The sequence below is a fragment of the Physella acuta genome, unplaced genomic scaffold (assembly GCF_028476545.2).
Source record: "Physella acuta isolate Inbredline_101_S28 unplaced genomic scaffold, ASM2847654v3 ptg001004l, whole genome shotgun sequence".
Classification (NCBI taxonomy): Eukaryota; Metazoa; Mollusca; class Gastropoda; family Physidae; genus Physella; species Physella acuta.
In genome coordinates, this window is record NW_026732521.1 from 7,501 (window position 1) to 22,454 (window position 14,954).

Sequence of the window (14,954 nt, forward strand, 5' to 3'; positions counted from 1 at the left end):
ATGGTATATATATATATATATATATATATATATATACGTGTGTTTGGGGGTATTGTTTTCAGAGTCGTAAGGATAAAGACCAAATTTGGCAATTTTTCACTCTCAAAACACCTTGAAGATTATCGCCCACCTCCCACCTCCCACCCCACACACATCACCACCGCCTTCCAGCTCGTGGAATAAAACACCTGGCTATTTAGAAAACTGGGCATTATGTAGCGATAAAATACAAAATCTTTAAACATTTAAAAAAAAAAAGTAATTCATAACCATGTCGTGAAATATTTTCCTATTCATTAACGGAAAAAAAAATTGCATTGCGAAAGAAATCAAATGCGATGCATAATGAAGTGGACATCTTCGATTTAGCCACTTTTTATCTCTGGTGCTCATTTCTGCTACGTTTAGTGTCTTTATTTTTTCCTGCTCACCCGCAACGTGCTGGTAAAAATAAAATAAAACGTCTAGTAAAGACGAGTTCGCTAAACACTTCACACACCCATCCTCCCACTTCATGTTGGTACTTACATTACATTACCTAAGTCTTCTACTACCAAGTACCCTACTTTTACAAACATTATATTTACTCTAATAAAAAATAAATAAAAATAAATAATCAAAGAAACGTTAATATTACTAAGAAACAAAAGCATGTTAATCAGTGACTTTATTTTCTCACACACGAACAACACCTTTAAACTACAAGTATTTTGAAAACACACGATCCACACTCTACATCAACAACAACATATCTGTTAATTCCAACGTCTACTACACGAAAACCACGTTCTTTCAACCATTATTTATTTTGACTTAAATAACATATGTTTAAAATCCGTATCTTCTTACGCCAGACGTTTCAGCCATTAACCCTATTAAGAAATATGTGATTGTGGGTTAACAAATGTTTCGTCTATCTATGCAAAAATAGCTCCTAATATTTAGTACGACAAGAATAAAAGTCAACCGTGTAAGCTAGTGTGTGGGTGTGTGTGGAAGGGGGGTGAGGGGGTCTATATTTTTCCTACAGGTCCTACCCCAGGTGTAATAAAACGTCACCAGTGGTAACGGCGAGTTCCCGGTCAGAACAGCGAGCATTAAATGGTGTGGGCCATTAAAAATTTGACGAAGTTTAGCCGGGTATTTATCCGACTGGCCCGGCCCGGGTATGACATTTATGATGACGTACACGGTGCTGTGACACGTTTGAAATGTTTATCGGCACGATGCTTGCCGCACGGTGGCGGGAGGGGTTGCGGGGGTCGGAGTCTGTAGACTCGATGGAGGTTCCGACCACACGCAAATTAAAATCAGGAGCACCTTCCCAAACATGACCTTGACATTGTGTATGCCATTTGAATTATGCAATCTAAACTTCTCTGTTATTTTTTTTTTAAGTTTAGATTTCTCAAATAAATAGATTTTAATAAATTTTGTAAACCATTTCTAAAAAAGAATAGACATTGTAAATGTATCCCTTGATTTAACAAATATTTACTAATTTAAAATGTAAATATCTTGCAATCTGTTGCTTTAATTATATTTAATTATCTTTTATAGCTTTGCTTCAACTTTTTATTTTATTTTTAAAAAAAAATACGTTGAGCCCAGACAGTAAAATCAATGCCATCTACATAAGTTAAAGTTTCATTTAAAAAGGGAAAGCAATGATTGATATTTGTATAAATACGTATAGGGCAATAGCTGATGACACAGCATAAAATGATGATCTATACCAGGGGTCGGCAACCTTTTGAAGCGGAAGAGCCAAAAGTTACAATTTTCAAAATTTCCCTGGTTTTAAAGAGCCACTAACATTTTTTTATTTAAAATATTTTATTTTTTTATTAAGATTATTAGTATTTGTGCAAGGAGCTGGAGAGCCGCATCTTGATATCAAAAGAGCCGCATGCGGCTCGCGAGCCGCAGGTTGCCGACCCCTGATCTATACAATGTTTCTATTGACCTGGTGAAAACGATTGTTGTTTTTCATTTTATTTTACTCGATCAAGAAATCAATAACCGAACAAATCCACACACATTTTCAATATATTATTATGTAAGGATACAACAGAATGGTCGGATGGTAAAGCTCGCGAATGCTAATCTAAAAGTCCCGAGTTCGGGTCCCGGGTTGTTCTGTATGAAGTTCATGAGTTCACCCAGCTCTCGTGGGCACCTGACTCACGTTAGGGAAAGTAAAGGCGGCTGGACTTGTGCTGACCACACTGTACGCCGAGGTAATTGAAAGAGATGCACTCTGCTTCACCTGCCCCAAGTGTGCTGAGTATGAACGGGAGACACCACGGACAAGAACATTCTTAAATTCTGCATTAAATTCATTTACCTTTTTTAAAAAGTTGGAAAATGCCCCCCCCCCCCCCCCCACTCTGCTGTTATTTTATTATTTTATGCATGTCCTTATCTCTTTTATACACACTCGGCATACGATTTTTTTCCCTACTTCAAGTGCTTTAAATATTTCTAGCTTGAGTTATTTAAGTTTTATTTTTTTTTATTACTGCGCCTTAGCTTTCTTGTACACCTATGGAAATAAACCGGGAGTGATCCCCCCTAAACATTCTCGAATATTCTTATATAAAACAACAGAGGCTATAGACATGATTTTTAATCCATTTTAAATACGTAAAGTTTTAAAACTAGAATAAAATCTCATAGACAAAAGAATTGCACACCAATTGAACGCCAAATAAAAAAGTGCATAATAGTGCGCAATATTATTAGTACTTTAAAAATTTTCATTAGTTTTTTGAGAAATCGGAAATAGCGTAAATTACTACTTCCGTTCAATGGAAATTACTCAAAATTTAACACCAGGTAGAGAATTAGATCTTTTACTCACATGTGAAATTTTATTTATTTATCTGAAACAGTACTCAAGTTATAAGCTTTTGAAAAATTCAAAGTAGAAAATGTACCACTTCCGGTTATCGGAAATCGCTCAAAAGTTGATACGGATCTACTATTTTGATAAAATACTTATATATCAAATTTCATCAACCTAGCTGTAACGGTACTCAAGTTATCGTGTTTACACACGGACAGACAGACAGACAGACAGACAGACACACAGACACACAGACATACGGACAGGATTGCAAAGCCCAGTTTTTCAGACTGGATTACGCATAAAACCTCTTAATTTTGATAAATCTGGATTGATAATTTTTGCCCGATTAAAATAAGTCCTCTATACTTCGGATGTGATGAAGGACTGAGGTGTAATACGGTGAAAATTGTTAAAATTTCAAGTAATTTTTGTGCACGATTACAATACTTTCTCTATACTTCGTATATATGAGAAAGTAAAAAATGTTAATTTTTATATACCTAGTCTCATTTGTATGTTGATGACTAAATTTATTCGGATTTCATTTTTCTTAACCTTTTTTGTATCCCTCCAAGCTGGTCTGTTATCGGATATTGTTTACTTCCGGTTGATGATGATTTAAGTTGTATTCTAATCTATTCTAGAGCTTCATACCCGGTTGGAACAAAGAAAATACAAAAAAAAATCATTAATTTTCGATAAATATATATTTTTTTGTTTCGCCTTGCAGAAAACACCCACACTCACTTAAGTCAGAATTTGTTTCTTTTAAATTGACTATATGATTTTAAAAAATTTCTAAAGGTCCTTTAATCACTCTGTAAAAATACTGATGTTTTGCAGCTTTAGAGCTGTCTCTGAACATATAGAGCTCAGTCGTTTTGATCGATCAAAACAACACACATTTAACCGTCAACTATCCCAAGCTAATTTTTAAATTAAATCTAAACTAACCCTGAACGTAACTAGCACACATTCAAACATAAAGAAAATATGGAGATTGGGAGGGGGGGGGGGGCGACGACGACGACGACGACGACAACGACGATGTCAAAAGTACCGAAAAGTCTTGAGTTCGAACCCTCGGGCAGATGAGGCCCGTTAGCTGGGGACAGCCACTCCTCTAGGAGAGACAACTCCAAAATTAAAAAAACTGCTGCCTTGTAGTTTGTTCTTGGTTGGACAAAGGCTATGGAAGCTAATCCAAAAAGAAAAGCAGGCTGAAATCGGAGTCAATGGCCTCAATGGCGCATAACCAGTTGACACGTAACGCTTAATTGTGTTGGAGGCGTGGTCGAGTCGGCAAAAAGCTCATGGTTGATAAATTCGAACAAAGTCTCGAGTTCAAACCCACTGGCAGATAAATCTCGATCCCCTTCAACACTAATAATTAAGAACGAAGAAGAAGAAAAGAAGAATACTCTTGTAGAAAAGGCTCGTTAGCTGGGGACAGCAATCCATAAAGGTTACAAAACTCCAAAATCAAACTTCTGTCTTGCAGATAGTTTTTGTGTTGACAAAAGATTTGGAATCAGATTTAGAAAGAAAAACAGACTGAAGTTGGAGTCAATGAGCCGTAAGGCGCATAACATGTTGACACGTAATACTTAACCGAGTTGGAGGATACATCCTTCAATTTTACAATTAAGAACAAAGAAAACGATTGCACTGAAATAGCCACTGTCCAAGCATGCCGGTTACTCAATGTCCCAAATGTCAACAAATTCAATAGTTTAAAAAACTCTGAATACGCCCGCGCAGTTATTAGATGGAGCTCATCTCATCGTAACCTTTCAATCACAGCGGGATCTTTTAATCATGCCCCAATAAACGACAACTGGAAGGTTAACTTAGAATAACATTTTATTCCATACACGCTGACAATCGTAAACCCACTTTCATGGCTCAACCCACAAAAAACAGCGGAAAGACAAATGTATACAGTGAATAAATATCGCGTCTATGAATAGGAAAGTAAAAAAAATGTATACATTTAATTAAACAAAATGAAGCATAAAAAATAAATTTAAAATCTGATTAAACAGATGTATTTGAAATTTGTTTAAATAGCGAAAATTGATTCGTGTTTAGCCCGGATATCCGCTGGCAATGATGATGGATGGGGGTGTACATATGGACATGATTAGGTTAAGAAGTTATCCCTGCCTCCCCATTAAAATTTAAAAAAAAAAAGACATTACGAAACGAAATATTGGCTATTATCACAAGCTGTTTTCGAATGCAAAAATATGATTAAAAACTGTTAGCGAATTAAAAAATAAAGAAAAGTATTCGGAAATAAAAATAAAAACGTATAAAAAATAGAAAAAAAGCATTATGCGCGTTTTATTGTTCTTGTTCTAATTTATAAACAGATCAAAGTTAATGTTATAACGGTTTTTTAATCGAGTGACATTAGTGACTGGGGTCTTTGTGAATGTATGCCAATGAACCGATGTTGAACAATGCAAGGTGATCAGTCATGTATATGATGAATAAATATAACATTTATTTCATCGACCACCAGAGAACAAAATGAGAGTTTAACTTTTTAAAAAGCCGGAGCCTTGTTAACATTACTATGAAACGATTATGGGTGGTTAGCATTATAGCCAAGCGCCTTAACTTTTCCAGACTCGACCTTCTACTTCGTTCTTAAATTGTAATACACAAAGAAGTATTACGTGTCAACATGATATTTGGTCCGCTGACTCCGATTTCAGCCTGCTTTCTTTTTGGATTTGTTTCCATAGACTTTGTCCATCCAATAACAAACTACAAGGCTGTGGTTGTTTGATTTTAGAGTTTTCTTACCCAGATGAGGTACTCTCGCCAGCTTTTGAGCCTCATCTGCACAGGGGTTCGAACTCGACACTTTTTGTTTTAGCGATCATGAGTTCTACCTACCCGCTCATACAGACCCGTTTACAAGTCGACAAGCCCATCCCACGTTTCATACACATATTATTCTGACGGTAGCAGGGCTTTAGCTTACACATACAACATACTATTCAAAAGTTGGACGGGATTTAGCCTACAAATAAACCCTACCTTTTAGCTTGTAACTGGACTAGGCTGAGGTGAAGATCAAGTTGGTCAGTAAACTGAGTATGTACTCCTGGTCAATGATGGCACATCGAACACCTGTGTAGCCCAGTGGACACCTGCCGACGAGATTAACATGCACGGATTAGAATGAGCAGCTCCCGCATTCAAATCCATACAAGACACATGTGAAGGGAATTGACATGAGCATGTTACAGTTGGCGTTTACTGTGTTAACATTCAGACCAGACACACGATAATTTAAAAAAAAAATTGTTTTCTCCGATTGTGTTTTTTTTGGTGTGTTTTGCTATGTATTGCAGCGGTAAATCCGGCCTGGAAAAATCACAATTTCAAAACGAATTGGATTGCTCTTTGACAGAGGTATGACTTAAGTACCAGTATTCATTTTAGGCATATCTACCGCCCTCTAAGACAATAGAAAAAAAAAACATTAATTCTAAATGGAGAATATATATTTCAATTATTGTCCCCTCCTCTCCCGGAATCTCTAGTCCCCACCCCGTGGGAAAAATGTATGAAAGAAACTCAGCGAGTAAAAGACCTGATAAAGAAACCATCATCGTTGATTAATTTAACTAACCAGGCAGTAAACTGCTGTCCCCATATTGTTAGGATACTTATAATAAACAGCCTATTTAAAATTTTAAACTTTTTACCAACACGACCAAAGAAAAATTAAATGTAATGACTTAACACCTGGTAGCCTATCCCCGTGTAAAGCCGGGCGTGACTGCTAGTATATTTTGAACACCACAATTAGTAGCTGCCAGAGAATGACCAACTTTGAGACGCCACCTGGTGAGGTTCTACACTCGGAAGAACACAGGCGGGACCTTCAAATAATGCGCCGACACCTGAACTCACTCACCAGTAACGCGTGTTTTAACCTCGCTAGTTCTGCATGACTCAGGCTTGTCCAAATATAGTAAAGCTTTAACTTAAGCTGAATATTTAGAACTGTTTAGAAAGTAATGGAACCCAATGTTTTGATGTTACAGACACCAGATCGTCGTGAGCATTATTAGTTAATGATTTGCACGCATGTAACATATAACTCGTAGCCAAAGTTTGTTGGTAGGTTATTTTGTCTTTAATTGCGCTTGATTAACAATCATGGCGATATCCGATGATAACAATATCTCCATAATACTTTACGATAACTACAATAACAAGAATCCTACGATAACTGACTCCTCTAAATTTTCTTTATACACCCCCCCCCCCCCTCAATCTCTAACTCCAAACTTCATTACATGTAACAACTAGCTTCTATATCACATACCTGTGTGCTAAATTATACACATTAACAAATGTGACGCTATTTTAACCTTATACTATACTAATGTTCACAAACACCACCCTAAACAAATACTCCTGCACCTAATTAAATCATAACATATAGAATAACCGCTATAATATAATACATGAAAACAAATTGCAGTCCCAGTGGCACCCTCCCTTAACCCTCTTCGCTTTTCATAGGAGCTGCAGTGTATCCACTAGGATATGTAGTGTATTCACTAGGAGTTACATTGTATCCACTAGCTGTAGTGTATCCACTAGAGCTGTAGTGTATCTACTAGCTGTAATGTATCCACTAGAGCTGTAGTGTATACACTAGCTGTAGTGTATCCACTAGAGCTGTAATGTATACACTAGAGCTGTAGTGTATCCACCTCCAGCTGCAGATGTTTCCACTTCACCCCACACACCAGACATGTGCAATAGACGGCAGAAGGTCCGAGCATCTTTTGTTGTTATTTCTGTCTGGTGCAGCAGGCAAAGGTTCAGCCTAGGTGAGAGGGTACTTTTCTCTATATCGCACCCAGCCACCCACCTGCCCACCCATCGAACAACTACCCACCCAACTTCCACTCACGCACCCACCCACGAAAGCACCGAACTGCCACCCACCAACAGGACTAACACCCACCCACACAATATCCACCCACCCACACAACTAACATCCACCCACCCACACAAGTAACATCCACCCACCCACACAACTAACACCCACCCACCCACACAACTAACATCCACCCACCCACACAAGTAACATCCACCCACCCACACAACTAACACCCACCCACACACACAACTAACATCCACCCACACACACAACTAACATCCACCCACCCACACAACTAACATCCACCCACACACACAACTAACATCCACCCACCCACACAACTAACATCCACCCACACACACAACTAACATCCACCCACACACACAACTAACATCCACCCACACACACAACTAACATCCACCCACACACACAACTAACATCCACCCGCCCACACAACTAACATCCACCCACCCACACAACTAACATCCACCCACCCACACAACTAACATCCACCCACCCACACAACTAACATCCACCCACCCGCACAACTAACATCCACCCACCCACACAACTAACATCCATCCACTCACACAAGTAACATCCACCCACCCACACAACTAACATCCACCCATCCACTGAACTTCAACCCAGCAAGCTCAAACACATCCGTCTGCCACCCCCACCATTAAACAATAATACAAATTGCTTTTTCTCTAAAGCATTTGAAATTTTCTCCTTTTCAGTGGCAACTTTAAGTCGCTTGAAAGGAAATCAGTTCTGAAGTTCACCAAATAAAAATTAAAAACAAAACGTCCGACCACCAGTGTGTTGAAACGAGTTTCCTGGGTGACTGGCACAAGAAACAAAGAACCACTGAAGGCATTCAATTATGATTTATCTAAAATAAAATGGTGCTTAAGTTTTTTTTAAACTCTTAACATCTCACTGCAAAACAAAAAACGCGCACCATAACTATGTTCATACATAAACAATTGTCTTAATTACCAGGAAAGTGGATACTCCATAAAAAAGCGAGTAGACCCAATTTAATTTTCTTTCCACGGTAGTTCCATTCCTTTCTGATTATTTAAACTCTCTTCCAGCTTATTTTAAACCCCACAAACTTAAACACAGGCAGCAAGTGATCTCGTTACAAAACAAGTAGACAAAGACAAGCCCGGAACAAGAGCCACGGAGAAGCAATAAAGTAATAATTTAACAAAGGGTTTGGTTCCGGTTTGTTGAATAGCTTGTCTGTCAAACAATTTAGTGATTAAATAGTCTTCAGATGGCGCGGAATCTGTAGCGGGTGGAAGCTAGGTGTCAACGGGGACAAGAAGGTTGGTACGATTTCATGTAGGTGTAACCTCCGTAATTTGAGTGATACGACGAGGCATTAATAAAACTTAATTCATGACTACAAAAAGTTACTAGACTCCCCTAATTCTTAATAGCGCTAAGTACACACATAGACCGTGCCTTATGTATGATGTGCTGGATTTAGTTCTAAAATCAGGTTCCTGTTCGTAGAAAATAAATATTTTGCGAATCCTGAAAGCAAACGGAATTATATTCCTACACAGAATCAGGACTGCCACACTTAGCCAACCCACACACATTAACCCAGCCCACACATATTAAGTAAGCCCACACACATTAAGTCAGCCCTCACTCATTAAACCAGTCCTCACACACTAAGCCGGCTCTCAGAGATTAAGCCAGCCCACACACTACGCCAGCCCACACACACTAAGCCAGTCCTCACACATTTGATTAACCCAGCCCACACACATTAAACCAGTCCTCACTCATTAGTCAGGCCACGTGATCGAAGTCAATTTTTAAAATTAAAGCTGTTTGTTTAACTGCCTATTATTATTAGTTTATGTGTGTGATTGTAGTTTGTGTGAGGGTAGTATGTGGGTAGAAAGTGTGTAGGTGTGAGTGTGAATTGTGCTGGGGTACTATGTAGGTGTGTACAAAGTGGGTGTGTACTGTGTGGGCACTATGTGTGTCATGTATGGGTACTATGTGTGAACTGTGTAGGTGCGTACTGGGTAGGTGTGTACTTGGTAGGTGACCCGTGTGGATGTGTCCTGTGTGGGTACTATGTGTGTACTGGGTAGGTGTGTACTGGGTAGGTGTGTACTGGGTAGGTGTGTACTTGGTAGGTAACCCGTGTAGATGTGTCCTGGGTAGGTGTACCGTGTTGATGTGTACTGGGTGAGTGTACAGTGAGTGTGTACCTAGTGAGTGTGTATCGTGTAGGTGTACTGTGTTGATGTGTTGATGTGTACTGTGTGAATCTACTGTGTTCTGTGTAAGTGTACTGTGTGGGCGTGTACATTGTGTGTGTACTGGGTGGGTGGTTACTATGTAGGTGTACTGTGTTGATATGAAATGCGTAAGTGTACTGTGTGGGTCTGTACCGTGTAGTTGTACTGTGTACGTGTCCTGTGTGGTTGTGCATCGTTGGTGGGTGTTATGTGGGTAGATACTGTGTGGGTGGACACAGCTTTAATTTCTCGTACCCACTGAGTTCAGGCCTTAGAGTGCTGCCTAAGATCAAACACTTATTTAGCTAAGATCTGTGTGATGACTAAAGAAAACACTGAAGCTGTAAACCAGCCGACCACCTGTAGTTCTCTGCAGCCAACGCTGATCTGAGACTACACAACTAATTGGTTTGAAGCCTTTTCTCTTTTCATCTCAAGCACTAGACTGTACTACACAGCCATCATTTGGACTTCAAACATATTGTAAAATTAAAATTCACGTCCTTTAAAAAAAACATCAAGTCACTAATTTTAAACTTTTACTGCTTACAAAATAGTTTAACTACATAAATATAATATGAAAGATATACTACCCCCCATCCCTCGCAACTAACCGTCTTAAAGAAGACTACATAGTCCTAGATATAAATCTTAAATATTCCCATGCCCCACTATCCCACAAAGGGAAACAATTAGGTAGACAAGTTTATAAAATACAATCTGAGATATAGTTTTACAGGTATCATTTCTATAAAACAAAACAAAAAAAAATCGCCCATGTTGTGATACTGAACAATATTCTTGGCCCAGAAAACCAACAGCAGAGGAAGAAAAAAAACAAAACAAGAAAACCACCGCACACGGCGTGATTTGTGTTGAAGAGCATCCAGCGAGTCAGATTGTCCCTACTGACCCCTTTCACCCACCCCGCCTAAAGGTGAAGCATCGATACCATATTAACACAACAAGTCACGTGGTGCCGACTATTATGATCCGGCCCATAAAATGAACAAATACACGGAGAGAAAAAAAACCCAAACATATGGGAAATGTCAAGTCTACAAAAAAAAGTAGATCGATGAGAAAAAGGAAGCTTTGGTTGTCCTGGTCTTGGCACCACTAGAGGAACGAACCTTGAAGAAGGTTGAGCATGTGCAGCGCGCCTCTTGCTACGAGTACGGTACCATTGTTTACACTTGGATTTGGGGCGATGGGTTTAGTGAGAAAAGTTCGACTCTACGTAATCGAGAGGTGGGGTTGGGTTGGAGGAGAAAACGAAGTGGGCGATATTATAATAATCGTACACAGTTTTCCTACGTTAAAACTTGGTGAATTAAAATTTGGGAGTTAGTTTCTGGATGATAGACTTTTTTTACAAATCAATCTTTGAGCTCTAATGTGCTTATCTATTGAATCAATTATTTTTGGTTATCGTTTATAACAAGGATTCACTTTAGCCTTTTGTTTACTGAAGATAAATGCACTCTTTCAGACAGAAAAGCACTTTAAGAATATGCTGAGATCAACGGTTTTCTAAGTTTTGAAAACAACAGGAGCTTGAGAACTTTACAACTATTTAACGGCGTTATGGATAGGTTAGGGTTATGAAACTCATCGAAATCTTTACTTCGAAACTATGTCAAAGTTACAACGATAGGTTAAAATCATCTTATTCAGCCTCAGATCCTAAATCTGGCTTTGATCCGTAGCTTAACTCTGCCAGCCTCTAACATAGCTACTATCACCGAATAATAGTTACAACCAGATGAACTTAGGTCAATGGGTCATTCGTCAAATTCCCACATAATCCAGACTACCCAAGTTACCACCAGTTTACTTAAGATTGGCCAAATCGCTACCCATCTACCCCGACTACCTTAATTCCCACTAATTAGTCAATTTCCCACAGAGAAACTCCAGTAGATCCTTCCTCCCACCAAGAAGCGATTAGTCAATTTTTCACAAGTCACAAGACTACCTTAATTCCCACATATAGTCACTAGATTATCAAAATTGCTACCATCCTACTCCAGACTATTACACACACACACACCAAGAAACGATTAGTCAATTTCCCACAAGGCCACCTAATTTCCCACCTATTCCCAATATATTATCCAAATTAATACCATCCTACCCCAGACTAACACACACTCCCACCAAACCTACAATTAGTCACTTTCCCACAAACCCCAGACTCCCCTAATTCGCACCACCAGCCATACAGTTAACCACCAACGGCTCCACAACGGTGTACACGGGCGAGTGAGCACTGTACCCTCCTACTCGTGTCTCGCTTTACCAAGCGGCACTCGCTCCAGCCTCCCGCGTGTTCAGCAGAGCGGGGAAGTGACTCCCCGAGAAGTCAATTTCGATTACCGCTGATCGTCTGCCTCTTTACGCCTTTTGGGTGTTTTTAGAATGCTAATCCGCTTAATTGGTTTTAAAAAAAACTATACCGAGACAAATTAGTTCCGCTGTAAGTGTGTTTGATGTCTAGGTGTAGAGGGTCTGGGGTTGGGTAATGAGGTGTAGACGTTCATTAAAAGTAAGGAGGGGGTGGGGAGGTTAGAGGGTCGGAGCCAGGTGAGGTAAAAAAAAAAGAAGAAAAAAAAACGTATGATTCACCAATATCATTATGGTTTTAAATTCAATCTGTTAAAAATAACGATCCGTTATAGCGTTGAAATAAATCTTGAAAGAGCAACACTTAATTTTAAGTTTACCTCACGCTTTGTTTTCGCCTGGCGCTGTTAGTTTTTAGTTGCCCCGAACCTTACGGTCCATTGGACAGGTCAAGTAGAGTTGTCAGCAATATACCCAGCAGCTTTTACTTTACCTAACGTGAGCCATTTGCACGGCGTTGGCTAAAAAAATGCTTGCTAAAACGAACCCGCGACTTTTCGTTATGCAGTCGTAGGCTCTACAATCCGACCACACCTGGTGCTGTTCGTTATACTTGAACCACCACGTTGTAACGGTTAGGTTTATTGTTAGTTTAACTGTTGCAGAATGAGTGAACGGCGGGGGGGGGGGGGTACACTGAGATACAAATGTGAACATAATGAATAAACAGACGGTTAGATGTAGGGACAATAACCTACGACTAATGTTTCGATACCAGGTCTTCTTCAGCACCGAACAGGTTTACATTCTATAAATATAAATGCAAAAAAATGAGGAAAACGGTGAGAATGTGTGTATTTGGGCCAAACAAGCAGACGTCTAAAACACGTATTTAAAAAAAAAAAAAAAGAAAAGAGAGTTTAAAATCCTTCTCAAGCACGCGAACATGTATTTAAACTGACTTTGTCGTGGATTAGATTTAGGTTGTGGGTTAAGTGCTTGAGTTTGGGTTAATGCCAGGATTATTTGCTACCGAGGTTTGAAGCTTTACACAACGTTGTCGTTCTGAAAAGCACATTTCCCCCCTCGCGTTTCCAAGTCGTTTAACTTTTGAGTCCGGTCTTTATATCAGGTTAATGAGTAGCGAATGGCCTCAAATTTTTTTCTCTTGAAAGCTAACACAAAGGAATGGTTCTTCACGCGTGCATGTGTTTGAGATACAGTTGGCTACTGTTTAAAGCTGAATGCTCAGTGCTAAAAGCTAAATGTAGTCGGCCCAAAGCTAAATGTTGCCGTCTCTAAACAAAATGTTTCCGGCACAAAGCAATATATTCGCTCCTAAAAGCTAAATGTTTCCGGTTCAAAGCTAAATGTTGCCGGCACAAAGTAAAAAATTGCCGGCACAAAGCAAAGTATTCGCTCCTAAAAGCTAAACGTTTCCGGTTCAAAGCTAAATGTTGCCGGCACAAAATAAAAAGTTGCCGTCTCAAAGAAAAATTTTGCCGGCACAAAGCAAAATTTCCGCGTCTCAGAGCCAAAAGTTTGCCGCCGACGGTCTACGCACGCGGCATGTTGACCAAACCAGCAGCGACGGTTTAGGAAAAAACAAAATAAAACAAGCACGGCTGTTTCTTTACGTTCCTGGTCGTGAGTACATGTACCCGCCGACTATTTACTGCTCACCCTCTCAACAGAATGTTACACACACTTAACATGGTACGTAGACACCCACCCCCCGTCCCTCTCCCCTATAGTAACGGAACAAGACTGCTCCCATCTTCTCAACGCACCGTGTACGCGTCGTTTACCTTTCATATGCTTTGTACTTTAATCGTGAAATACGAGACGCCGCACCAGGATAAAGTAGCATTTAATACCGCTAGGCTAAAGTAATCATTAGTACTGCTAGGTTAAAGCAATAATTAGTGCTGCTAGGTTAAAGCAATAATAAGCACTAGTTGTTAAAGTAAAAATAAGTACTATTAGGCTAAAGTAACATTTGATGCTGTTAGACTAACTTAATAATTAGTACTAGTAGGCTCAAGTAATAAATTATCACTACTAGGCTAAGGAAACAATTGGTAGGCCTAGAGTAGACTAACATAATAATTAGTGAATCACTATGCTAATATAACAATAAGCAATACGAGGCATAAGTAGCAGCAAGTACTACTACAAAGGCAGCAGGAAAAAAGGAACAATTAGTGCAGCAGATAAAGTAACAATTAGTACTGCTATAGAGGCAGCAGAATAAAGAAACAGTAAGTATTACTACTGAAGCAGCAGGAAAAAATAAACAAATAGTACCGCTACATCTGGTGATGTTCCCCCCCTCTCAACGTAGCAATAGATAATTAAGATGCCTGTATTAAGCCTGTGCTACGACAAGATGCTTGGATAATGATGTACAGGGAAGAACAGTAGAGTATAGACATGATCCGACCTCCCAAGCTGACTTGGTTCTGTGTGAGTATATCTTCATGAAGAGAACACAGGAGAGCCCAGCGTGTATGTGTTTCTAACTCAGTGGCGTAGCGAGGTCGGGTGTCACCCGGTGCGGCAC

General features: G+C 39.4%; 1 protein-coding gene across 6 annotated transcripts in view; it reads right to left on the reverse strand.

Moving 5' to 3' along the window:
* The window catches only part of LOC131954481 (uncharacterized), a 34,844-nt gene that overhangs the window by 3,009 nt on the left and 16,881 nt on the right, over positions 1–14,954 (reverse strand). For all 6 annotated transcript variants that reach the window (XM_059318205.1, XM_059318203.1, XM_059318204.1 and 3 more), the window contains exon 3: positions 5,903–6,015. In XM_059318205.1, coding sequence (XP_059174188.1) covers positions 5,922–6,015 — 94 coding nt within the window. In that variant the 3' untranslated portion in view covers positions 5,903–5,921. The remainder of the gene's footprint in view (positions 1–5,902; positions 6,016–14,954) is intronic.